The sequence below is a fragment of the Crassostrea angulata genome, chromosome 3, assembly GCF_025612915.1.
Source record: "Crassostrea angulata isolate pt1a10 chromosome 3, ASM2561291v2, whole genome shotgun sequence".
NCBI classification, from domain to species: Eukaryota; Metazoa; Mollusca; class Bivalvia; order Ostreida; family Ostreidae; genus Magallana; species Magallana angulata.
Genome location: NC_069113.1, coordinates 53,737,982 through 53,765,661, shown reverse-complemented (window position 1 = coordinate 53,765,661; position 27,680 = coordinate 53,737,982). Strand labels below are relative to the sequence as shown.

At 34.6% G+C, this 27,680-nt stretch overlaps 1 protein-coding gene across 1 annotated transcript; it reads right to left on the bottom strand.

Annotated features, from left to right (window-relative positions):
• Positions 1-1,224: 1,224 nt before the first annotated feature.
• LOC128178270 (regulator of G-protein signaling 9-binding protein-like) lies at positions 1,225-21,432 on the bottom strand. The gene is made up of 8 exons (XM_052845368.1): positions 20,717-21,432; positions 13,433-13,719; positions 13,124-13,290; positions 12,184-12,314; positions 11,352-11,469; positions 3,307-3,410; positions 2,425-2,483; positions 1,225-1,882 (listed from the first exon to the last, which is right to left on the bottom strand). Exons 2-8 carry the CDS (start codon positions 13,562-13,564, stop codon positions 1,772-1,774), a joined length of 822 nt encoding a protein of 273 aa, XP_052701328.1. The 5' UTR covers positions 13,565-13,719; positions 20,717-21,432; the 3' UTR covers positions 1,225-1,771.
• Between the last annotated feature and the right edge of the window lie 6,248 nt (positions 21,433-27,680).

Here is a 27,680-nt window from a genome sequence, read left to right as displayed (position 1 = left end):
AATTGTGCTGGAGTGAGGTCTCAATTTAGAATTGTGAATCTAGAGTGGGCTTCACATCGGCAAAGGCATAGTTCATTGACTGTGCCTTTATCATTATTTATCTACTGTAATTTCAATTTCGAAGAACCATTGGTACTGCCCTGCAGCAATCGTATCTTCTCGGGTCTTTCCGCCAAGCTCGGAAAACATGTCGGAGGTTGTTTTCCGAGCTTGAAGAAATTTGAAGAAAAAGCTAGTTAGTTAATTATTATTATATTTAAGATAACTTTGCATTACAAGACCTAAGCTACAGTTATTTTTTACATTTACAATAAAACACAAAACTTCATGTGAAGATCATAAAACGAAATTCAAATGGTACAGTTTATCTACAGTAGTACAGTATTCCTAGAAACCCCTACAATGGAGTTGAGCATGCGTATTCAAGTGAAAAGGACTAACGTAGTTGCTAGCGCTCACAAAGTAAACTATTTAAAGAATGAAATGATTTCTTTGTTAATTCGTACGGGTATATTTGGTTACGGGGAAACTCTAAACCCCATCAGTTAGTTGTGTAATCTTCAACAATGATTGCACCATAATACTGCTCTATCCCTATACATCCTTGACTACAGATAAAGCGATCTATTGTTTTATTGATATCATCATTAGATGATTTGTATATTGCTTTAAAAATTATCGTTCAGAATAGTACACAAAATGAATCGCTAATATTTACAGGATTTATAAATATTGGAAGCAGACAACTGATTTCTAAATTTTATCTAATTAAATATTTAAGTACAAGAATATCATCTACTAATAAAAATAAATATTTGAAATGCCTGTGATCAGGGTTAGTTGGTTGTGAATCCACGGGCCAGTTATCTTGTTTCCGTTCAGTTTTAGAGGAAGTCAACATGAGCCGTGGAAACAACACGGGCATGTAAATAGTGTTTTTTTCTCTCCCTTTTTATCCTTTATAAATTACGGGTATGAAGGGCCAAATGGAAAATGTCTGCATTTACCTAATGAAAAATAGACATTTTTATCCGACTCTTTTACGCCTCTGTATTATCACCAGCTTTCATCATATCAACAGTACACATACATGTACGCTCTCAATATTATTGTTTACATGTCACTTATACTTCTATATTTATTATATTGAATAAATCGTTCTCATCATCATTTTTCTAACTAACTTGCACATGAATTACAACAAACAAATACTTCTTGTAAACATATTTAATGTGGTTTTTTTAATAATTAATTTTAAACTACAACCATATATTCTAATTCTAACAAAATCACAGTATTAATATACATTAATCAAAGAGCATGTATTTCTTTTCAATTACTTACCAGGTTTAACATACATACATGTTATCTTTAATTTAAACTTTAAGAAAAACCCCAATATTATAGAAAATAAATATTATAACCTTTAATTAAGCAATGTTCAATAAAAATTAATTTCAAATCAAATAGTATTTTCACTATATCTTTATACATATATTTTATACAGAAACCATACTTCAATTTGTTTGATACCTATCTCAGAAAAAAATATCCAGATTAAATTTGTACAATTTTCTTTTCTTTTTCAAAACCCTTCTAAACTGGAAATACAAATTATAATAAAGATATATCTTTCATTTTGACAGAGTTATGGGGTTTTCATTAAGTTCACATCTAAATACGAAAATAGATAATCATGGCATACATAATTGCACCGTGTTACTTTGGTATATGGGGTCTATGATAAAACATTTGTAACAAATAGTCAAGTTTATTTCAACAGTCCTAAACAGACTCCAATAATGGCGGCTGATAACAGGACCGCAACAAAGGTCATGATGACGACACACAGCCAGCGTTTCCTCTTGTTGTTAGGTTCCACCTAAAAAAGCATAATTACTGAAAATGTTTTGATAAGCATAATTATAGTTTTCAGTACGTTTAATAGCGACACACTTCAAAAAAAATAAAACCGCGTCAATAATGTCAATTAACATATTTTAAGTATGGGATTTAGCACATGCATAAAAAAACTATGTAAGGACAAAATACATTCATTAACTAATTCAATCATTTCACCTATCAATCAATGGGACAGTTGAATCAATATTGATCGATATTTACCCTTTTGATGTTAATCGGTGAATCAATATTGATCGATATTTACCATTTTGATGTCAATCGATGAATCATTATTGATCGATATTTACCATTGTGATGTCAATAGATAAATCAATATTGATCGATATTTACCATTTTGATGTCAATCGATGAATCAATATTGATCGATATTTACCATGTTGATGTCAATCGATGAATCATTATTGATCGATATTTACCATTGTGATGTCAATAGATAATCAATATTGATCGATATTTACCATTTTGATGTCAATCGATGAATCATTATTGATCGATATTTACCATTGTGATGTCAATCGATGATGCTGTCGACCCACTGGTTGACGATTCGGACTTGCAATCTAAATATACACGTTCCAGGAAATTAATATAAATTATGCAATGGTCATGTATAAAAATAGTCCACTGTATGCATTACTTCTAACGAACCCTCTTTACGGTTTACAATTGTTTACCCTTTGAAAAAAAAATATCAGGATTTTGTACAGGATTTGTTTTTTGGGCGCTATATATATATACATTTGTAATTTTTTTTTAATTTCAACTTTAATAAAATTGATTATATTTCTTACTAAGTACATTTTGAGTCAATCTACATATGGTTCATTGTGAACATATGATGCATTTAAACCAGGAACAATGACTCGTCATATAAAGTCGTCTTTTGTCTTACTTCTGTTACATGGAAATAATGATCACAAAGAATATTTTATCTTCTGTATATGACTTTTTGTAATACACATATTACATATTGGTTACAATTTACAACGATCAATTTGTATTGCAGAAATTGCAAATGTTCTTCAACCAAAGGTAGACCACTCTAACTTTCCAAAGCAAATCCATCACATCCTTCAGTATTAATGTGCAATAATAATTGTTGTTAATAGTCTCAAATGAATAAAACTTAAAGCAATTAATCATTTCACAGTGTTACTCGTTGTTTTACAATCCTTATAACTAGCTAGATCACCCCCCCCCCCAAAAAAAATATATAGAAAATAATCAAATACTTTAATTGTTATAAGTAACCCCCGTTCAGCTACTTTGTTGACGGGTGAGTCGGCGATACATCATATGTCTTATGTCTTATGTCTCACACGTAATGTAAAATAAAGTGCACGTACCTATTACATGTATGAATAGAGTTAACCGAAAGCTTACCTTCGTCTTGCTGAGAAGTTTCGTTGTACGTGGCGGCCGCCCAGGGCTGGACGGCAATTTTCTGATTTATTGTGAAGAGGAGGTCATGAACATCAGCGATATCCCTGCAAAAAATACCATAGCAACATTTCTTGTGCTTCCATCGCTAGGGCAATATACCACAGTAACGTACGTGGAATGTCATAAAACAAAATACCATTTTAAAGAATCATGTTATATACCTCTATAGAACAATATACCATCGCCACACATCATATACCCCTCTCAGAACAAAACAACATAGCCATCCACCATGTTAAACAATTTAACATTGCCACACCCAATGCCTATTTACAACAACAAAGACATATCTGCACCCAATATACACTTCTTTAGAACAAAACAACATAGTCAAACCCCATATATTTATTTACTTATATTTTTATTTACTTATAAATTGATATACTTATTTAAAACAAAATAACATAGCCACTTCTTTTTAAAAACGAGATAACATTAACCTTTGCTATAATTTACAATAACAAAGTTTAACACATATCTACTCCCTATATATACTTTCTTATTAGAAGATGATATAGCTTCATCCCAGTTAACACTCCCTTAGAAAAAAAAATAGCTAACATCACACAATATACAATTCCTGTGAACAAAATCTATCATTTTTCATAGCATTGTGATAGGTCAGATTGTGAAACAGAAAGACAAAGAAAGTCAAATAAATACCGCTCATTTGTCTTAAACAAAAAATAACCTAACATTCAGATGACTTAGACAGTTTCATTTTGTGGATATCCTTAAAACAAACAATGTCTTGCAAATATTTTCTACGCGGGCATGTTTTAGGCTTCCCGATGAATTTTACAGCGATACACTTGTCTGTACTTCATACGATTTGACGTCATAGTTAACTTTGACGTCACGATCTGTGTAACGTCACCGGAATTTACGGTGCCGGTCAGTTTTGGGTTCCTAATTTACTTGATAATTACATCCGGTAAGCTGTTTCTGGGAGACATTATTTCCCGCGCGTCTGGGACGCACAGATCCATTTCCAAGACCCTCTACAGCGTCAGGGACGCTTCTTCATCCATATTTCCGTGGTGCAAAGGCGCAACGTTGTATGTCTTTTTTCTTACACCTACATATTTGTAATATTATTTTCTGATTAATATGTAAACGGTGTGACCGTTGGACCGAGCGCAGATTTAACACAATGCAGTTTGATTTTTATAGAGCAAAATTTATTTGAAACGCACACAGTAGGATCCGCCTTGTTGCCTACTCAAATCATTAGCCAAAGTTTAACTAAACGTCGCGTGCTCAGTCTACATTATGACGTCATGTTTCAGACGTAAAACGTACACGTTTTGTCTTTGGAAATAGCCGAAGAGTTACGTGATTCCGAACTTTTTTAACTTCTTCTTTCGTTGTTTATCAATTTAATTCATATAAATGCCGCGGTAATAAAACTAAATACTTTATTCAGTATCTAAAAGATAAGTTCCTTGATGTTAATGTTTTTATTTTCCATCTGATAATTTGATGAGACATACATAGAACTAGTCGTGTTTCCTGATGGAAGCACTATTGAAACTTATCTGGTGTCATTTTTTATTTCTTTGTATTCAGATTACCTTTTATTGAAACACTGGAAAATTTTAATCGAGTTTAGGGACAATAAACATCGATAAATACCAGTCAATCAATGATCGAACTAACTTTTTGAAAACAAACTGGCTGCCAATATGGCGGCGCCCAGGGCTTGAAGAAAATTTTTTTGGCCTTAGTACCCCTGATTCAACTTTCATTTTTTCCGTGGTATTTGTGGTACATGGTGTTCCTGGACATTGTGTGTATATGTGCAAACACTAGTGACATATCGGTAACTTTATATTAAATAATATGTTGACATTATTTGAAATGAACAATAGTACAGTTATTATAGATTGATCATGATCATATGCTATGTCAAATATTTTTTTTGGTCAATTGGTGTTGAATATTTTCTCAATACCAGATAACTCTGTTCTATGCATCAGTACTTTGAAAGGAAGCATTAATAATTTTCACCTATTTTGTGGTGTGCATGTGAATTTGAAAGTTAATTGTGCATTTTTTCTCATCTAACATGTCTAATGCCATTTTTAGCATGTGTATATATTTGTAAAATTTCCTGGCATAATTTCATGCGAAAATCACTACAGTATTATCAGTATGGCATCTGGTGGAAAACCCATACCCATAGTTGACGTGGAGGAAAGTGAAGAGGAGACAGTTCTTTCAGAGGAAGGTGAGGGAAAACGACTGAAAACACAGACAAAGAAAGGCATGGAACAGTTTTTGACATTTCTTAAGAAATATAGTTCTCAAGAACAAAAGGCATGGTCAATGATTGAAGAAATCTTAGTTGATATAGATGAAAATATAGACCAGAAGAATTTTAAAGACTTACGCAAGATTAAAGCAGAGCTTTAGAAATTTAAACGTACTTACTTTGATTGTGCAAATGACTTTCTTTCATTTCTTAAAAGAACAAACACAAGAGAAAGTAATGAAGAATTTTCTATTCAAGAACCAAGATTTTGTAAACGTTCTGACATCATAGATCAGCTCATGAACCGAATTGAGGATGCCCTTCTGGACGCAGCAGACACCATATCACGAGCAAGTGGTTCCGAAGGATCCCAATCACAGAGTAGAAGTTCTGTCAGTGAAATGTCAAAGTCTCGTGTCCTGTTAAGACAGAAGGCTGTCGTAAGTTTCGTACCCTTCCTATCGGTTCAAGGAAAAAGCTTCTCAAGGAAAATGGAATTTGCTTTAGATGTTGTGATTCCAAAGAACACTTAGCAAGAGACTGTAATGTGAAATTAAGGTGTGATATGTGTCAAAGTGATAGACATTGTGGTGCCTTACATGTTAACAGTTCCCAGGGCGGGGAGGATAAGGAAAATTCGCATGGCGGGGAGAACAGTATATCATCTTTTACAACTAACTGTACTCAAGTCTGTTCACCCGCATTCAGTGGCAAATCTTGTGCAAAGATTATTTTAGTGAACATTTTTCCAGTTGGCCGTGAAGATTTAAAGAAAAGAGCATATGTGATTCTTGACGACCAAAGCAGCAAGACACTCGCGAAGTCATCATTCTTTGACAAGTTTGGAATCAAGGGACAAGAAATTTAATATACATTGTCATCATGCAGTGGTTCGGCCATGGTCTCCGGGAGACAAGCTTTTGATTTCGTTGTATCTTCAATACAGAATGGCGAACAAATATACTTGCCATCAATTATTGAATGTGATGACATCCCTGTTTCATACGAGGAGATTCCAACCCCAGCTGTAGTTAAACCATACATACATTTATCAGACTTGGAGTCTGAGATCCCACCAATAGACTATAAAGCAGAAGTGATTCTTATTGGACGGGATGTTCCCAGTGCTCATCATGTGCTGGAACAAAAGATTGATAAACCAAACCTACCTTTCGCACAGCGACTTCCCTTAGGCTGGGCCGTTATAGGAGAATGTTGCCTAGGTAGAGTACACAGACCACAACATGTGGTTGTGAACAAGACTCAGATTTTACCGTCTGGACGAGGAACTCATTTTACCCATGTTCATCAAATCTGAGAATCTCAACATATCAAGATGATACAGACATTCAGTGTTCGTGTGAGAATGGAATTTAGCTTTCTCAGATCTTTGGAGGCACCAAAGACGATAACATTCCAGGAATGTCAATCGAGGACAGAGAATTCTTAGAAATCATGAAGGAAAAGTGTCATAAAGATGAGAAAGGACATTGGTCAGCTCCGTTACCATTCAAGTTAAATAGAAATAGACTACCTAACAACAGAGAACAAGCGTTGAAAAGGACTTATTCACTGCTGAAAACTTTAAAGCGGGATCCTGTGAAAATGAACTTAGCCATAAAGTTTATGGAAAATGTGTTTGATAATGGATTTGCAGAGGAAGCTCCAGAGGTCCAAGAGGGAGAAGAATGTTGGTATCTTCCCATATTTCCAGTATTCCATCCAAAAAAGCCCAACAAGATCCGTATGGTTTTTGACTCTTCAGCCATTTATCAAGGACATTCATTGAACTCTTCCTTACTTCAAGGACCGGATCTTACTAACAATCTACTCGGCGTACTTTTGCGTTTTCGTAAGGAGCGTGTCGCCATCACTGGAGATATAGAACAGATGTTTCATATGTTTCACATTGATGAAGAACACAGAAATTTCGTTCGTTTCATATGGTTTAGAGACAATGATCCTACCAAGTCTCTTCAAGACTACAGAATGTGTGTACATCTATTCGGGAATTCACCGTCACCGGCTGTCGCCACACATTGTCTCCACAAATGTGTAGAAGAACCTTGTGATAGTGATGTGAAATATTATGTTACAAGAAACTTCTATGTTGATGATGGACTGTCGTCATACGATACAGACAATGAAGCTTTAGATATGTTGTTAAGAACACAGGAAATTCTAAGAGATAGAGGTAAAATTAGATTTCACAAATTTGCCTCCAACAGCCAAATTGTTATGGATGCTTTACCACCAGAGGATAGAGCAAAGGATTTAAGCGATGTACATTTAGATCTACATACAACTCCTGCACAGAGTAGTTTGGGCTTAATCTGGAATTTATCACTAGATGCTTTTATCTTCTCAACAGATCTCAAAGATGTACCAGAAACAAAGCGTGGTGTGCTATCTTGTTTACATAGCCTGTACGGTCCTATAGGATTCCTGTCACCTGTCATTTTGGCTGGAAAATTTATTTTTCGTGACATTACACAGTTACAACTCGGATGGGATGATCCTCTTCCATGAGACATAATCCTGCGTTGGCGGTCATGGCGAAGCTCTCTTCATCACCAATGCGATGTGAAGATACCTAGGCAGTATGTTGCAGTATCTATGAAGAATGCTGAAAAGATCGAGCTCCACACCTTTGCTGATGCATCTGAAAAAGCTATATCTGCTGTTACCTACATCAAAGTTACAAACAGCAGAGCAGTACACATAGAGCTGGTTGACGAGATGACATCCAGTGCCTTTATCAATTCCCTCAGGCGTTTTGTAGCAATGCGCGGTAAAGTCACTGAGTTTTATTCAGATAGAGGAACTAATTTTGTTGGGAGTACAGATGCACTTAACATCAATGCAATCAACATAGAATCTCCAACCCTGAAGAAGTATATGGTGGAAAATGGCTCTACTTTGATATTTAACCCACCACATGCATCCCATATGGGAGGGATATGGGAAAGGATCATTGGAACAGCGCGCAAAATTCTTAATGCTATCATCATGGAGTCAAAGAAACCACTTACACATGATGTTTTGAATACATTTATGTATGAAGTTTGTGCTATTATCAATAGTCGACCATTAGTGAATGTGTCGGTAGATCCAACACAGCCATCAGTTCTTTCCCCTTCAGTATTGCTGACACAAAAGACTGAAGTTGATTATGGACCATTTCAAGCAGTTGATGTGAAGGACATGTACAGATCATCATGGAAACACACACAACTATTATCCAACCAGTTCTGGAAAAGATGGCAGCAAGAATACCTTTACAGTCTTCAAACCAGGCGGAAGTGGACTTATTCTAAGGAAGACATCAAAGTTGATGACGTAGTACTCTTAAAGGATTCTGACACCGTTAGATACGAATGGCCAATGGCAGTTGTTCAACGTACCTTCCCAAGTAAAGATGGACATGTTCGGAAAGTAGAGCTACGCACCGTTAGAAACGGAACTTGTATTACTTATGTGAGACCTATCACCGAGATAGTTCACTTATTTACACATTAAGAAGAGTGACATTATAGAATGTCAGGCGGGGAGTGTAACGTCACCGGAATTTACGGTGCCGGTCAGTTTTGGGTTCCTAATTTACTTGGTGATAATTACATCCGGTAAGCTGTTTCTGGGAGACATTATTTCCCGCGCGTCTGGGACGCACAGATCCATTTCGAAGACCCTCTACAGCGTCAGGGACGCTTCTTCATCCATATTTCCGTGGTGCAAAGGCGCAACGATGTATGTCTTTTTTCTTACACCTACATATTTGTAATATTATTTTCTGATTATTAATTTAAAACTTCATTCGAGATTTTTGGCAAGTGTGTATGAAAGTGCAGTGTTTGATAAATTTTTCTTATTATATTAGGTATAGTAAGAATGTCTATATGTTGTTAAATTTCAGTTGTTACCGTAAATTTCCTGCTATATTGGCTGAATAAAGAATGTAAAAAGCTGGGCGTTTTACTTCAACGTAGAAAATGGGCCTGTGGCAGAACAATCTGCATTCCTGTCGATAGTTCTCAGGGAATGTATCTTAACGTTAAAATCAAACCAGTATTATACCGCATGTTTCCTTTACATAGATGCTGCCGTTAATGCTAGACGTACAGAATTAATAATATTAAAAATCAGTATTAAATAATCGGCAGTTTTAAAGCTTCGTTTTAAGTAAAAGACTATTTATAAACTAGTGGTTTGGAGACTCTCCCTGCTAAGTGTAAACAACTGAATGAAGATATTTTAATGCATGTAAAACCAGCTTGGCGCAGGTGAAAGATCAACACAATTTTAGAATATTTTACGTAAAATTGGTAGAGAATATAAGTACCAATGTGAATCGTGCTTGGGAAACTTATGGATTTATCCTAATTTTTTGTAAATCGCTTTTGATTAGTGAAAATGTGCATTATTTTGATGATTTTGTGGAATGTTTCAACAATATCTTCCATAAACGAAATATCTATTTTTTTCCCAAGCAATAACTTCAAAGTATCTTACTTAACAAAGGATTTACCTTAAAGATATGTATGATTTAATGTCATTATTCACCTGCGCCGATGCGATTTAAATAGATCATTTTACCGCAATATTAGGATTCGCTCGTAACGTGATTACAAAGTACATATGACGTCACAAAAATTCATCAAATATAATGTTTAACATCGGTGTCAATAAATGTAACATAGATTTTAAGAAATACTCCCGGTCAAAGTATTTTGCGATGATTCAAATGATATCGTTTTCCAGCAGTATTTTAGCATCGGGACGCCTTAACATTGCTGCGTAATGGTGATGGCATATCATTGCTTTATACAAGAATTGTCTTTAATTTATATTACCCCCCCCCCCCCCCAAAAAAAAAAAAAAATTTAGGACAAATAAAATACTGTGTTGGTCTATTTTATACATTTTAACAGGGTCACGATACATCAAGTCGTTAGATGTATGACACTTGTGTTCCTCATTGGTTTCTGCACATTGAATATTTTCAAAAGTACATTCATCAGTCAATTTTATTGAAATATTTCAGGATTTTCTTATTATATAAATCTTTCTTACGTCAAAATGTGAAATATAACAAACTTTTTTAAACATCATTAGGATAATTAAAACATTGATTTACACACAAAATCAATTGTTAGAAAAGTTTTTTTTCATATCGTTGATAAAATCATTCTGCCATGCATGTGTCGATTTTTGGTTGAATATTTATATCGATTGAAACCATGAATAAAACTCAAAAGAAGAAAAGAAATATTTCAAATATTAAAGTTATGAAGTGTTTAAAAAATAGTATTTTTAATCTTTAGAGCAAAATTGGACCTTTACAAATTTGTCAAAAAGAAAAATTCGTTTCATTTTATTCCTTTTTAAATTCATTGATTTCTTTTAATTTGCAGTACATGTATATGATTTTCTAGACTTAGTTGTTATGCTACAAACTGAGGGACATTCTCTTAAAGACGTTTGATTGATTCTTTAATATGAAAGTTCCTCTCGAGAATCTTTTACATATATCAAGATGAGAACCGCATATAAACTGAATGTTAAGGAGGCTGCATGGTCAACAAAGTAACCGTGAGGTCTTCCTTAATCATTGAAAGCTGAATCTTTTGCTACATCTCATCTTCATATAGAGCTCTTCTTCGTGGGGAGATAAATATAACCTAAGAATGGCCACAACCATCCAGCCCTCTTAATACCCTAGAACCTTTTGTACCTCTCTAACAAATTGATTTCCTCCGATTCTTTCTGTAAGGACACCTCGGATATGTTGATCTGTGACTTACATCCCAGAAAGGGCTCTGATGTCCCCACGTTTATCAGAAAGTGGACACCTATAGGAAAGTAAATGCAAACTGTCGTGAAACGAAAGTAATGCCCTAAAAGAAAGAAAACATAAAGTCGGGGACATTGGCGATATTTCGCGTAACGCTAAAGAGATCGTATCTAATTCACTTTAAATTGCTTCACAAAAATTATTCAGTTAACATTTTAAATCAAGGACAACTGATCAACCCGTTGTTGTTGCCAAGATGCAGTCATGTAGAGGAGACACCCGATCATTGTTTTACCAGAGTCCATCATATAACTATCTTCTCCTATAGGCAACAACTCAGGAGAGTTCCGATCAGAAAATTAGAAGTATTTGTGTAATATATTAGGAAGTAGTACTCGATAGCATTACTTGGTTGGAGGGAGCTTTTTATGGAGTCTAAAGTGGGTGTTCGATAGCATTCCCCGATTGCAAAGGGTTTGGGTATTCTTCCATCTAATTAGAAAGGCTGGAACTACTTGAATGAAGAGGAACATTGGAGGTGTGTACTTGATAGCATTACCTGGTAAGAGGCCCCCAGAGGGCATTTTCTGTTACGAATCAATAAAAGTTGTTCAATATAATAATTATTTGATTGGAGGGGAAACACAGGGTTTCCTCAATTATATTTTCCGATTGGGGGGGGGGGGGGCATTCTTTGTTATGAATTAATTAAAATGTGTTCGGTAATTTTTTTTTATCACAGTGAAACGTTGGGGGTGCTCGAAAACATTACCTGATTGTAGTGGGAACATTTTCTGAAGTCGGAGGGTTTGGAACAGCTCCACCTCTAGGAGTTCAAGGCAAGAGGAGAACATATTGTACAGCCGCTCTAGCTGCTTAGCATCTTCTTCACACACATTTTTCCTGTAGTTTATCAGAGTGTTATATAATGTAAGATAATACAAATGAAAACAAAACCAATAAGCCCATACACACATTTTTCCTGTAGCTTATCAAAGTGTCATATAATGTAAGATTAAATTGCATAATACAAATGAAAATAAAAACAAACAAATAAACCCATACATACATTCTTTATAATGTTTGATTTACTCGTATCAAAACAAATCAAATAGACCCATACGTGCATTCGTTTGTAGATATTAACGCAAACAGTGATGATTATACAGAACTAATACAAATATCAGAGCGCAATTATAGGAATGATAAATACAAAACCAAAAAAATCGATATCCTCTACAAGATATCACTAGCGTCAAATTGACCAATTAACACTTGACTATATGAAATATGAATTATAAGATAGTAAGTAAACTATAGCAAAAAAACATTCATAAGAGATTACCTTTCACTCTTTGAATAACGTTAGTTGCTATGAAACAAGTTGCAAAATAAAAACGAAATCTTTTGTTGATTCGTCATTATTCATGACACCTATGTCTATCATACATAATTGCATAATTGTAAATACAAGGCATTGTTTAAACTATATTGCATTGTGATATTATTCAAAGTATCATCATGACATCAAAAAGGGCAAATAAATGCAAGTGTTTCGACAAAAAATCTAAATTTTTTAATATTTGGTAAATCAAGCAAAAGTAAAAAAAAAAACCTATTCTTATGCAAGATGTTTTCATAGCATTAACGTTTAATTTGTCAAATAATCGATAGTTTGTTTTTTCAGTGTTATTTAAGTAACATTGTCTTACTTTCGTAAGGCAGGAATCAGTTTCTGTTTGTTTTGGCGCGCTATTTCGAATGCCCTCTGGCGGATGTGCTTCAGTTCATCGCGCAGGTCTAAGGTGTCTTGACTTCCGCCAAGGGCAACGGCCAAGTTGCAGTACTGGGCAGTTTCGTGGTTTAGGTCACCTGTGAGCTGGATGATCAATGTTAAGCTTGTCATTTCAATTTAGCATTTATATTATTCTCTCATAAAACATACTCAAAATTTGATGATTTGCTTTTAATATTTCTCAATTATACATTAAATACCTTTACTAGTGGTTTTAAAAACAAACCTTTGTAATTTCCTGTTTTAGGTTGTTGTCGATTTTTTCCGTCCTGCAGTCTTGAACCAGAGAGAATGACGTCAGTTGCACAAGATTACCTCCCTTGTTGCTGATGCATCCTGCCACGGGTGAGGTCATCATTTGGTGAGGTCATTCTGACGTATCACGTGACAATATTATCGTGTTCGAAGTGAATCATAGGTCAGACCATAGAATATCCCTTGGAGTCGAATGCCTTAAATCCAACGTATGATTGAATATGTTCATCGAACGGAACCTTCACTGTGTGATCTGTCCTGAAAAGGCCAAGTATATAAAGATAGATTTCTTGTTAATACAGGGTTTATATAGTTCGCTTCAGAGCACGTGAATCTGCGCGCAGTTGGAGTTGGTTACGAATCAATGCCGCAATAGAATGAAATTGTCAGCCTTATTAGCGCTTAATTTGCACGTCTTCGTCATTCCGTTAATTAAGTTTTTAGTAAATTCATCCCCCGTGAGGGATTCATCATTAGCTAATGGGTACGGTCAAGATTGTGCGGGATCATCTCTCATTCGATCGACTCCACACACTGAATACATACGACGAAGAAACCAATCTTTTCATTTTTTTTACGTAGAAATTTCAACGCTCATGAAAATTGAAACAAATCCCTGAAGGCAGACATTGCAGGATAACCATCCACAGATATAGGTTAACAGTCTATTCCACAAACAACAATGAAGCTTCATTAAAGATTAGCATGTTTAGAGGTATCAGTTCTTGTGGACTAATCTTGGAGGGTTATTGTTCCATACATACCTTATGGTCTGCTCAATCAATGCCTCTAGCTTCCGGGTAAAACTAATCATTGGTAAAATAGTTACAGAATATTGGCTGAAAATTTGGCTAAATTAAAAAAAAAATTACATCAAAAATTGTTAGTTTTTCTTTAAAACCCATGTAATTCTTATTTTGATGAATGATAAGGTGGTTTGTATGAAAAGGTTAATAAGATCATCATTACTTTTCATCTGCATGATTATGATATAACGCGTGTAAGGGTTGAAAGTTGAGTATAATTCAATGTACATGTATGAGAGAGAGAGAGAGAGAGAAAGAGAGAGAGAGAGAGAGAGTTTTTTCTCAGAACTCCATCGTATATTTCTGGATAATCTATAATCTACGTTCCAGATCACCGAGTACGGTGCCGACCAATGTTTTCTTGACATGAAACCCGTTATTAATTGCATAAAGCTATCTTATGAAAACAAGAGAATGAAGAGCAATTCATCAGACAGGATGAAGGAATGGTCATCAAAGACTGTTCCGTCGTGTTTCAACTGTACACACAGACGGTGACATAGTAAACGACGCGACCACGGACAGACACCGAGGGAAATACATCAACTACTTCTTATAACTAGAACTTCCTTTGTAGTGAGGAAGCGCATATTTCTGAGAATTTAAGATGAAATAACTTTAGATGGTGTTCGATTTATTTACCAGTATTAAACCGGCATTCTCACGCAAGCATCTAATGGCTTCAAGCTTCAACCTATGCATTAAGTGTCTTTCTGTGTTCTGAACACGCTACCGAGCGATGGAAACAATGGTAGATCTATGGCTCTTGTACCGAGACCTGATGGAAATAAATGCTGTGTCGGTAACAACAGCTGTTTGTTACGAGTTTATCCGAGAGAAAAAAAACCCATCCGGATGCAGTCAGCTGGCGCGGATTAATACATAACTGCCCGATCGGGCGATCCGCTGCACTTTTAAAACTCAGAAGATAAATGTCTGAAGATGAAATTATTTTCAACGATACTGCGGTATGATGAATATATTTTCTAAATCGTAAATTGTAAATTAATTTTGTTATAACAGATACATGTAAGCTGTCCTATAATAAGTCAGCGAAGTGATGCATATCAAAAAAGGCCGCGGTAAATTTGTTTTGGTGGTCCGCTGGGACCAGTCCTACTAGAATGTTGTTGGTCCGCTGGGACCAGTCCTTCTAGAATGTTGTTGGTCCGCTGGGACCAGTCCTACTAGAATGTTGTTGGTCCGCTGGGACCAGTGGGATAATTCTGGTAAATATAGATTCTATAGTTATAAAGCGATGTAGCTTGTTTACCAACGATTCATCGTTATGCCTCACTATAGGGACTAATGTTTACTGATGATCGACTAGTTTTTTATTGAAATTCTCGCTGCTTGAAGCAAAGTGTCTTGCAACATTTCGTTTTAACGCAGGTATCTAAGGGATGAAGGAATACAAGCAACACTGTCGAAAGTTTAAAATGATTCACAGATCAGTTATATATCAGCAAATACAAATGACTTCCGAATAATGCTGATTAATGGTTATATGTCTCATCGCTGAAGAATATTAATTATTTAATTATTAATTAAAGTACATCTTAAATTGGACAATATCACAAAAAGACTGCATCACCCAGTCAGTATCGTAGCCCGTGTGCACGTGTGCACATGCTTCGGTACCACCGAGTTCATTGCTGTATCAGGCTGTTGAAGATTTTAGATTGAGTAGGATGAAACTTCTTTCTGTGAACGTATAATTCACAGGAAATATCAATTCATAGAACATTCAGAGCCACGGCATTTAGAAAATTGGTTTGATTGAACTATCTTCTGAAATTATAAATGCTATTGAAACTCGAGTTCGAATTTGCAAGTGTCTCCTGCTTTGAATAAATACAGAGGAAAAACGTATCCATCTTATTGATTGGATAGATAAATATTGAGATAAATATTAATTTGGACCTGCTTCGCTGAGAGCGGACCTTCAGGGCCTTCAACTAAGGGAGAAAAGATAGATCAATCGTCCATGCCAAATATGGCATAAATATTGCCCCATAAATCTTGAAAACTGGAATGGGTCCAATTTGAATGATTATATATTTATGACATAGCAATTACATCACTTTGCGATGAGAAGAAGTTTGAAATTCAAACAGAATTCGTAAAATAGGTATTCATATCTTTTTATTCTATCTCTCCGTACGATGACACAGAAAAATGGTGAAAGAGAGGTTCTTAGATGTGCATAGAACTATTCAATTAATCGTGCAAGTATCCCTGCACATTGTAAGAGCTGATTGGTTGAGAATTAATGACAGTTTGGCATATTTGCCGTGTAGTAAATATTTCACTTTTATCTAGAAACAGGTGCTCCTAAAACCTTACCTCACATACCTTACCTCGCAGTCCTTACCTCACATACCTTACCTCGCAGTCCTTACCTCGCAGACATTACCTCACAGACCTCGCAGACCTTACCTCGCAGACATTACCTCGCAGACCTTACCTCGCAGACATTACCTCGCAGACCTGACCTCGCAGACCTTACCTCGCAGTCCTTACCTCGCAGACATTACCTCGCAGACCTTACCTCGCAGACATTACCTCACAGACCTTACCTCACAGACCTTACCTCGCAGACCTTACCTCGCAGACATTACCTCACAGACCTTACCTCACAGACCTTACCCAGCATACGTTACCTTACAGTCCTTACCTCGCAGACCTTACCTCGCAGTCCTTACCTCGCAGAACTCGCAATGATTTCTGATTTTTAGACCATGGTATCATGTGGGTTTTTTTAAAAACAAAACCCTGTACTTTGTCATGCGCACAGAGAGTGTCTACATGTAGCAAGGTCAAAAAGGGCGCAGTAAGTCTCCGTTATTAGTAATATTAAAAATAACCGTCATTGAAACGCTTGATAAAGCAATAAAGTTGTATGGTTTGTCAATAACTGGCTAGTGCGGACTGCAGTGATTCAATGCCAGCTCAAACAGTTCGCTTTAATAGTCTCTAATTTCTCAGTCTGCTGATATTAGCATGACATAATATCAGCTTTCGGATATTAGATGCTGTGTATTTAAGATTAATATTGATTGTCACATAAATTTTATTAAAAATCGAGCAAAAATGCAAAAACCGCTTATTAAGGCAGATATCTCAATCCGCTAACCACATCTTGTCAATAACTCAGGAGAATAGCAAGCATTCCAAGCCATATGACAAAACGTCCAGATAATTATAGAAAATATTTATATTACTCTAATAAAAGTTTTTTTCTGTTTATTTTGCTAAAAATATTTTTATTTTCAATTACAAATTATATACGACATCATACATATCGAGGACAAATTATATTTTGACGTCACTTGCAATATTAAGGCTCATTAATTTCTGAGGAAATTAAATCCTATTTTTATGAACTTCATCATAAACTAACCTTCAACCAGTATTTCAGATTACTGCAGAATTAAACCAAGTTCAATCACTTATTAGACATCATCCGATTCCTGGTCTGACCTGTCTTCTTCCTGGCTTGATTGTAAAATCCTTTCATTCTGACTTGTCCTAGGTTTGACTTGTCTGTTGTGTATTACCGAGTCTATATATCTGAGGCTCACAGTTTGACTTGTCAGATCCAAGTCCGACTTGTCCGATACTTATGTTGACTTGCACGCCTATGCCTTGTAATCTGACTTCCCTGATACTTATAACCTGATTTCTCTAAGCCCTTTGATACAACTAATCTCATTGTGTACAACTAATCTCATTGTGTACAACTAATCTCATTGTGTACAACTAATCTCATTGTGTACAACTAATCTCATTGTGTACAACTAATCTCATTGTGTACAACTAATCTCATTGTGTACAACTAATCTCATTGTGTACAACTAATCTCATTGTGTACAACTAATCTCATTGTGTACAACTAATCTCATTGTGTACAACTAATCTCATTGTGTACAACTAATCTCATTGTGTACAACTAATCTCATTGATGTGGTACCTTAATTCTTACCTTTCTATTTACATTTTTTGATTCAATCGTCTTAATTATGTCTGTCATCTTAATTTATTTGATCTTGTAGAATGACATTTCTGATCCATATGGTCGGACTTGTCTACTTTCTATAGTCGTGACTTGTCCGATCTGATTTGCCCGAGTTTTAGATTTGATCTGCCAGATCCCTATAGTCGTGACTTGTCCGATCTGATTTGCCCGAGTTTTAGATTTGATCTGCCAGATCCCTATAGTCATGACTTGTCCGATCTGATTTGCCTGAGTTTTATATTTGATCTGCCTGATTCCTTTAGTCTGACTTGTCTGGCGCGGTCTCGTCAAAATTTTCTTATAAATCAACTCAATTAAAAAAAGGTCCGTAAGTCAGACTCGATGCTGCATGAGTAAAGACTTAATGAAAGTTGGTGACGTCAGGGTCTGGTACTATAAGTTTGACTTATCTATAGTTTGACTTTCTGGTCCCTATAATTTGACCGATCCGTTACCTTGTCAAATCCGTATTCTGACAAGGTTGATCTCTAGTTTCACTCGTATGATCAGTATAATCAGTAAAGCTTAATTTATTTAATATATTTTAAGAGTGTGAATTAGCAGTAAATGGTACATTTTATTTTGGATTATAATTGGTTTTAATAAAATAGAATTTTAATTTCACATTATCATAAAATGTTAACAAATACTTATACTTAATAAAGTTTTCAAAAATCGAAAAATTCTATAAATTCCTCAAACAGGGTTTCTAACATAATTTGCTCCGAACATTAACATTTTATGATGATCCTTGTTTCTCTTTCAGTTGTTTGACTTATCTCTATTAGTTATATTTTTACAACATACTAGTATAAATATGTACGTGTAGCTTTTGACTTGTCTGTCTCATTCCATCAACAAGTACTTGGAGGGAATTCTCTAATCTCCAAGTCGACAGATCTTTACATTTTGTTATTCCACGTCGCTGATTTTATTTTTTCTCTCATTATAATAAATAGTAAGTAAAAGTAGGGAAGTAATCATAATTAATTGTCATAATCTAGTAAGCTTACAGGGTGATGACATAGGTCAAAATGCATGTGGTAAAAATATGAATTAACTGAAGATTTTCTTTTGATGTCAAAACGTTTTGAAAAGATCTCTAGTTACTGTTTTAAACTTTACAGGTTCAACGTCATGTTAATTAATAAATTTCAAACAATTCTTAATAAAGACAAACAAAAAAAAATTGAAAAAATTCTATAAACAACGTGCGTACAGATAAATATATTTTTATCTTCATTAGAAATAATTTAATGTTCATTGAAAATAGCAAAAATAGTTTTTTCTCATCTAAAGAATGAGATAATGTATCATATTGCAATTTCAGCATAAAACCCGCACTACTTTTACATAATGACTAATTTAAGGGTGTTAACGTGACAGAGACATTATTTGATTTTCTAATGTGCATTGAATCCAGCTTACTATGAGTTCAACATTACATGGTTTTATACTATTCAGCTCGCAGATAGAACATTCTGAGAGCATCCGGTACACAGCGCAAAAGGCTTTTGTGAAGAATTATTTGGTTCACCTTAGATCGGTTATCTTTCAATCGACTGCAAGCAGGTAGGTATAACTACCGGGAACACGAACATTGACCTGAGTGGGTTCGTCACGGTTTCTGGTAAAAATACTGCTATTGATTCTGGTTACGTGCAATAATCATTATTTTTATATATAGATGTTATATACAAATCTTATTGTCTGGTGTTTTTTTTATATATAGATGTTATTGTCTGGTGTTTTTATATATATAGATGTTATTGTCTGGGTTTTTTTATATATATAAATGTTATTGTCTGGTGTTGAATAAGTTCTGTAGTGATTTCCGTAGAAAAGTTCCATGTAATTAGCGAGTCGCATATAGTAGAACGACCAGATAATAAAGAGAGGCTGTTTGTTTGTTGAATGCGCTTAACGTTGTACAATGTATAGAAATATCTTAAAATACTTTTTTATGAAAATGAATTATTTAGGCCTACAGATTAAAACCAGTAGGTCTACATTAATCGTATGACTTAAGTACATGTACGTTTTAAATAGGCATTTAAAATCGAAACAAATCAAGCCAAAACACTATTGTGTATCAAAGCAGATTGTTTGACTTAATTTATTGACCAATACATAGATAAAATCCCTCTGTTGTACTTTATTTTATCAAATTAAAAACAGCAACTTTAGTAGGCAAAGTTTTGCTAATCCTTATTGGTATTTTTAACAAAGCCCACCCTTGATTACATATAACAATATGGTATAACCATCATCTCTAAACTTTATGACCTTCGTTTCATTTTCCAAACATTCGACAAAAAACAAACGTGATTATAGATATATATATATTCTAATCTTAGAGATATTAACTGATCTACTCTAACACACACAGTATATATAGCATTTATAGAAGCATGGCGTGGGACACACCTACCTTGGCTTGAGGACTCTGATTCTTCTACAGGAAATTTGTCTCCGTTCGGTTTCTCTCCGTAAATATCATAACCATAGACTCCAGGATGCAGACTATCGATAACCCGTCGCAGGCAATAGAGATGGATGGAGGCAAATATTTACAAGGTCGATTTTGAAGTTTGATAAATGTGCAGGCTAACGCATGAAGAATTTGACACAGCGTTGCTGAGATCCCGCACTAATGGATATCCCCGTCCACAGCAGTACTTATATCAAAGCCATAAACCGTTCATGCACACAACACTATTTATGGTTCTATTTAAAACGACAGAAGTCCACAGAGTTCACGCATAATATCGAAAATAGCCACATTCAGCAAGAGGCTGGAAAAAATGTCACATTGGCCAACGTTGGCAGTTTCCATAGTTTAACAATTATCTGTTCATTTCGGTCACCTAACTAGCAGCAGCCGGTCATCTGTCGCAGTAATAAGGTCCGTAACGGTTCTGTAAATGACGATCAATTATTTCGTCAACCGCTGAACACAATGTGGAGTCACAGATCTACCTGTGCATCGATGGACCGGCGCTGTTGCCTCCGCTATCAAAGTGTTGGAACACTCAATCAATCGCGGAATTTTATGGCAATGTTTCTAAGACTACCAGCGCATGTCACCTGTAACTCTATATGTTTCAATATCGTATAGATTATTAACACGATCTCAATTTCTCACTTAGAACCGCCGTAAGAGGACTTCTGTCCTCAAACTCAAACGATGCGATGACGTCACTGTTAGTGGACACCAGTGGTTCTTTTCCCAAGAAAGTCTTTCTTGGAAAATTGTGATTTCTTTATGAGTGTATGATGTTGCCAACGTAAAGAGAAAATACCGATACTCTGCTATTAATTAATGTTCCTTTTTGTGATATCGCTTTGTTCAGCTTATTGAATGAATACTGTAAAATGACGGGAAAAAACATTATCTATCGATCCTGTGTCTTGAAAATTCTCAGATAAGGTTTATTCATCACATATACCTGTTAAGTCAATAAAATTACCTGCACGACATAACGAAAACTGGTAAAAGTCTTTCTTATTTTTACGCCCAAAAGCGCTTCTTTTAAGAGCAACACCGTACTTAAGAACTCTTTCCTTTACCAAATGCTATAGAAACGATGAGGTTTAAGTTTCGATGCTACAGTTTAGTCTACTTTGTTTACATCTTAAACCGGCGCTACAAGTGTATGTCATTGAGTTTTAAGAAGCCGAACTGAAATAAACGGTGGTCGTCATCAGCTCTGACAGCAGCGTTATAATCGTTCCAAATTTTGTTTATATGTCATTTCTGAAAAGAATTAGGAATTCGTTTTCCTATGCTTTGCAATAGATATCTCCGTGGTTTTCTTTAGTTGACGTTGTAGTGGAATTTATAGTAGCTTTCTTTTAAGTTGCCTTTGTATGCTCATTATAATTCAACTTAATCAGTTCCATGGTTATTGATCAAAGATCAAACGCATGTATATATTCATACATCAGTGCTGGCAATGCCATAGCTGAAAGCAATATTCCCAGATTGTTTTGACAATACAGAAATCAATCAATAGATTCAAACAATCAATAATAAAACCCTCAATAGAATGCAAATTTCCTGTACTGTACAGCTACTTTTGACTATATGTATTCTAAAATAGTAATTAAACCGCTTTTTCTCATGGGTGTGCTACCAGTCTATACCTTCAGATGAACAGATTTTTTCCCCATATCAATTATCAGCTTTTTTATAATTAGGAATGGCCAGATTTCAATTAATTAATGCGATTCCGCGTTTATTAGTTTTATTTGCTTGCGTTTTCAATTAATTTCATTGGAACTCTTCCAAACACAAGTTGTTGTTTACACGTTTTGCTGAGTCACGTGACTAGGATAAGTTGAGGAGCTATCGATCCGAACGAATACTTTTTTCTCAGTTGAATATATTTTTTATTGGTTCCATTTTACCGGTAATTATTTGCTAATATATCGACAAACATTGATGTTATTATTAAACGTTAGATTAATCAGCGCGTTTCTTATGCACGCAGTTTGGCACGACTTGGCAGTAAACATATACTGAATTGTTAATAATAAAATATTTTTAATAGAAAATACAAGAAGCTCGCGTGTATCGATTGATTTTCTGTTCTTTATGATCATGAATGACGGAGTCTTTTTAAGATTGATGTCGTACCTACTAACTTTACTGTTTCTACTATAAGTGCCACTGTACTAAGACTCCATATGCATACCAAGTCATTTTGGAGAAATAAAAAGATAAAGTCGGTCTGAATGATAATAGAACAATAAGGATTTGTTTAAGATTAGTTTGGTTGTCTGGTGGTTTCCTACATTCTATGTATCACATATAACTGTATCCACGACATACATTTACTGTGGTTTCATCAATATTCGTTGAATACCAATTTTCGTTGATTTCGTTAAGTTTATCCTTGAAATTAAATATTCATTGAACTGCACTTTCTACTAATATATTGTATTGATAGAGTCATTGGCCACAAATTTACATATCCTTGAAACTGTGATTTCCACTTTATCCACGAAAATTGATACCCTTTAATATTAATGAAACCACAGTATGCATGCAGACCAAATACATGTAGTTTCAAAAGAATTTCCATGAATTTTCATACGAGCTGCTAAACCGAACACTTGTTAATGTTTCTGCGCGCAACTACTTTGAATAATCATCATTTTTACAAGTTTCAAATATCGATTATCATCCCCGATTGGAGAGGATCGTACACATGGCGATGTAAATGAAAGAATTACAGAAAATGTATGGAGCTCCAGTTGATAGGACCAAACACTGGAGTTACAATGACCGCAAGCATGCAAGCCTCCCTACCCAGGGGCAACAAGGCGTTTATATTGTAGATTGGTAAAGGGGTCGATTTCACTTCCTCTCGAGGTTATTTCATGCATTTGATCTTGAATATATTTATCTCGATAACTCGTTGTAGTATTTTGTTTCAGTGGGATACCCCCATGTTTATGTTTGTAGCAAACTGATTCCTTTGGAAAGAGTCCGGATGTATTCATGTGGCATCACAGGAACTCGTACTCTATTTGCTTGAGGTGACCGTTGAATACCCTTTGTGTGTATCTAATAAAGACATCGAATTTGGAAAACAAGGGCTCATTCAGGGAAGCATTCACTGCTGATTCATAAATCAAACGTTAATAGGTATAGAGTCCACGCATTGAATGAATTTGTGACAAATTGATGATCCAGAAAATCGATGGGCACGGCTAATTTAATACTAAATACATGTATATGTATTATTACGTCAAAATTAACTTTAAACACAGATTGGAATAAGTAACAGACGTTCTAATCTAGGACGTTGTGATTTTGGGGGGTAAAATGCCCAGACCTCCTAACCACAGCAAGGTGTTTTTCATACTCTCTGACGTCGATATATATGTGTCCAATTATATTAGAATCATTTTAACAGGAGCTTGGACTTAAGGTAGTTTTGTCAAACAGCAATCATTGAATGTGACGTAGGTCTGTCTATGTCATAACTGGCAGCTCTTTGAAATAAACATGATTTGTCTGGCTTTTGAGCTAAGTCTACGCAATCTATGCAGATTTCACCCGAAACCAACGTCACTATAACTTGTTTTGATGCAAGAAATAGATAGATACGTCCTACCGAAAGGTTCTACTTGTAAAGACAAGTGCAGCGTTGCTTAGATCGCGTTCTACGTCATTATGACGCATTTTCATCCTCTGAATTACTAATTATTTCATATGTACATGTGTTGTCCACAAATTTTATGAAACCTGTTTTTGGATAATATCAAAGGTACATGAATATAGTTTTAGATTGTCCAACAAAGGATGCTTTATATGAGGGGCTTGTTTGTGCCATTTTTCATATCATGATTTATCGCCGATGTAAAACTCATTTTGTAAACGTATTTCAGAAATGGCAATATTCTATTCGTTTATTTAATCAGCTGGGAATAAATTATTCTAAGCTAAACCCGAATTTTTTTTTTTATTCCTTGTGAAGATCAACTGCGGTCAAACAAAACAGCCAATATATAGTTAGAGCTGACGAGGAAAATAAGTTCGAATTAGACTGTAAGGACAGCAACACGTTGCATGGTTTTTCAGTGACCTAAGGGTCGGGGGGGGGGGGGGGGATGAAGGCGAGGAGGGGGTTTTCTGTCATACTAATTTGAGGGATTCGCCAAACCATCCTTCAAATCAGTATTTCCACTTGATTGCACCTGACGTCATCATACCAGTTGATGAGTCTCAGAGGAGATCCAAGCTGGAGATGAACAGATTGTCGCCCCTGCCTTAACGAACATGTCCGCCCTTTAGGTCAGCGGTCAGAAGCTTTGAATAGACCTGAATAGACCTGAACCTGAATCAGGTGACTGACAAGAAATTTTAGACGTCAGTGCTGAGGTCGCTAGCGTTCGTTTCTTGATAATATCAATTATTTCAAGACATAAACCGGGTTTTTTTTAATAATAGGATTAAAAAAGAAATAAATACACTTATCATTCTATTATTTAGATGCATTGATTTCTTGTTATATATAATGTAAAATATTATGTAGTTACGCACTGACACATCCAGTTGTTTGTTAAAATACTGACATTTGGAATCCAATGCATTGATCAGTCTGTAGAGGCGTTCTGTGAGGACAATGACCAGTCAATCATAAGTCAACGCGTGTTCAAACTCTCAGACATTATCAGCCTGGCTACTAAGAGAGAGAGAGAGAGAGAGAGAGAGAGAGAGAGAGAGAGAGAGAGAGAGAGAGTATTTCGTGGTCAGTTTTCTAGGAATTATTAGTTTTCTTTTTAATTACATGTAAAATTTTCCTTTTTTGATTTATATTTTTTGCCATGCACATACCCAATAATTTTTGGATACATGTATGTTGTTGCCCAAATAAAATAATAAGTATGTTTATGCAAATTGAAAAAAAAATGTCTTTCTTTTCTGTTACCTGTTCAAATTTCTATATAGTGTACATGCATCTTACGTTGTACCATTTTCACCACCGCACGTAATAGATGTAAATATGATGGTATGTATATTTATAAATATGATGAAATTCAATAGAAATAAAAGTAAGTTACCAACGCTCACAGTTTTAATCTTCGTCTAATATGTCAAATTGTCAATCTCAATGTTTTTACAAAGTACATCTATTATTGAAATATTTCATGTGTATTTTAATATTGGTTATAAACAGTACGAAACCTCGTTGTCAGTGGTTACCATGACTTCCATATAGGAAACAGGTACTCACCACTTTTTCGGTGGTTATGGTGTGTGGGGTGGGGTGGGGGGGGGGGGGTAAGTAAATTTCCTTTTGGAACCAGTGTGATTTAAAATGTCAAAAATAGTCTTGACAAGTACCGGTATCTTTTCTAGCCAAAATAACCATAATCTTTCTTATTACAAATTTTTAACAGAAATAATTTTGTTCAAGAGTTTGGTCTAAAACTTTATATATATATATATATATATATATATATATATATATATATATATATATATATATATATATATATATATATATATATATATATATATATATTAAAGATCTTTAAAATGGTAGCTTTAAGTTTGATTTTTTTTTTTTTTTTTTTTTTAAATTTATTTCTTTTTCAAAGAAACAGACATGCAAAACAGACATTCAATCATACACACACACATACACACTTATGAACAAACACTGAAATTTATTATTTTGTGGTTACTTGCTTACATGGGAAAAAAATTAAGAATAAAAAAAAAATATTCATGATACAGTGTAATAAAAATAAATCAGATATCAGCAGCCAAGATATCTTTCCAACTATCCCATAAGTTTTCAAAATATTGTAGTTTATCAGTTTGTATTGCAGCATATCTTTCAATATTGTATTTTAGTTTTAAGTGATAAAGGAAACCAATCAGACATTGTGTCTTATTTGACATGAGACAACAAAAAATATATTGTTTCATATACAGAATTATAAAATTAATTACTTTGTTATGAAATGACAATGGAAGTTGGTCAAGTATAATATTAGACATATTAAATCCAATTCTTTCAGAGGTCTTTCTATAAATGTATAAACTAAGTTCACTCCACAGGGTATGTATTTTCTCACAGGAAATAAAAACATGTATTATTGTTTCCACATTGTTTTTACAAAACCCACATGTGTCAGTATTTTTAATATTGATTTTTTTAAGGTAGTATCCAACTGGAAGAATTTTGTGTAAAATTCTAAATTGAAGCCATTGTACAGAAGAATCTTTGGTAGTTTTAAAACAAATCTTAAAAATATCATATACAGTAAGATCTTCAACATTATAATCAACCAGATCTGTTTTCCATCTGGTTACAGCAATTGGAACAACCACATTTTCGTTCAAAACATTGTAAATAATTTTTGTACACTTTTCACGGAGTATGATTGTTTGAAAAAAAAAATGGTATACATGGATTAGGATTTCTTTGAACAGAAGTCCTGTCAATGTTAGACATTTTAAAAAACTTAAAAATTGCTGATTTAACACTGTTGTATTGCATTATACATATATTCTTGAGATTGTATTTACATTTAAATTCTTCATAACTTAAAAAATTACAATTTTCATCATAAAAATCTTGTATGACCTTTACACCATTCTTGTACCAGGTTTTTATGAAAACATATTTATTTGCTATGAGTATTTTTGAATTGTACCACACCGGAGAATTTAAAAGATTATCTTTTGCCTTTGGGTGATCAATATAGGTAATAATAAAACATAACCATGAATTTAACACATCTTTCCAAAAATCATTGTTTACCTTGTGTAAACATTCAATTACAAAACTATCACCAAAATCAAACAAATTCTGTAAAAACTCATTTCCATAAATGGTAAATAAAAAATCCATCCATGGTTTGTGTGATTT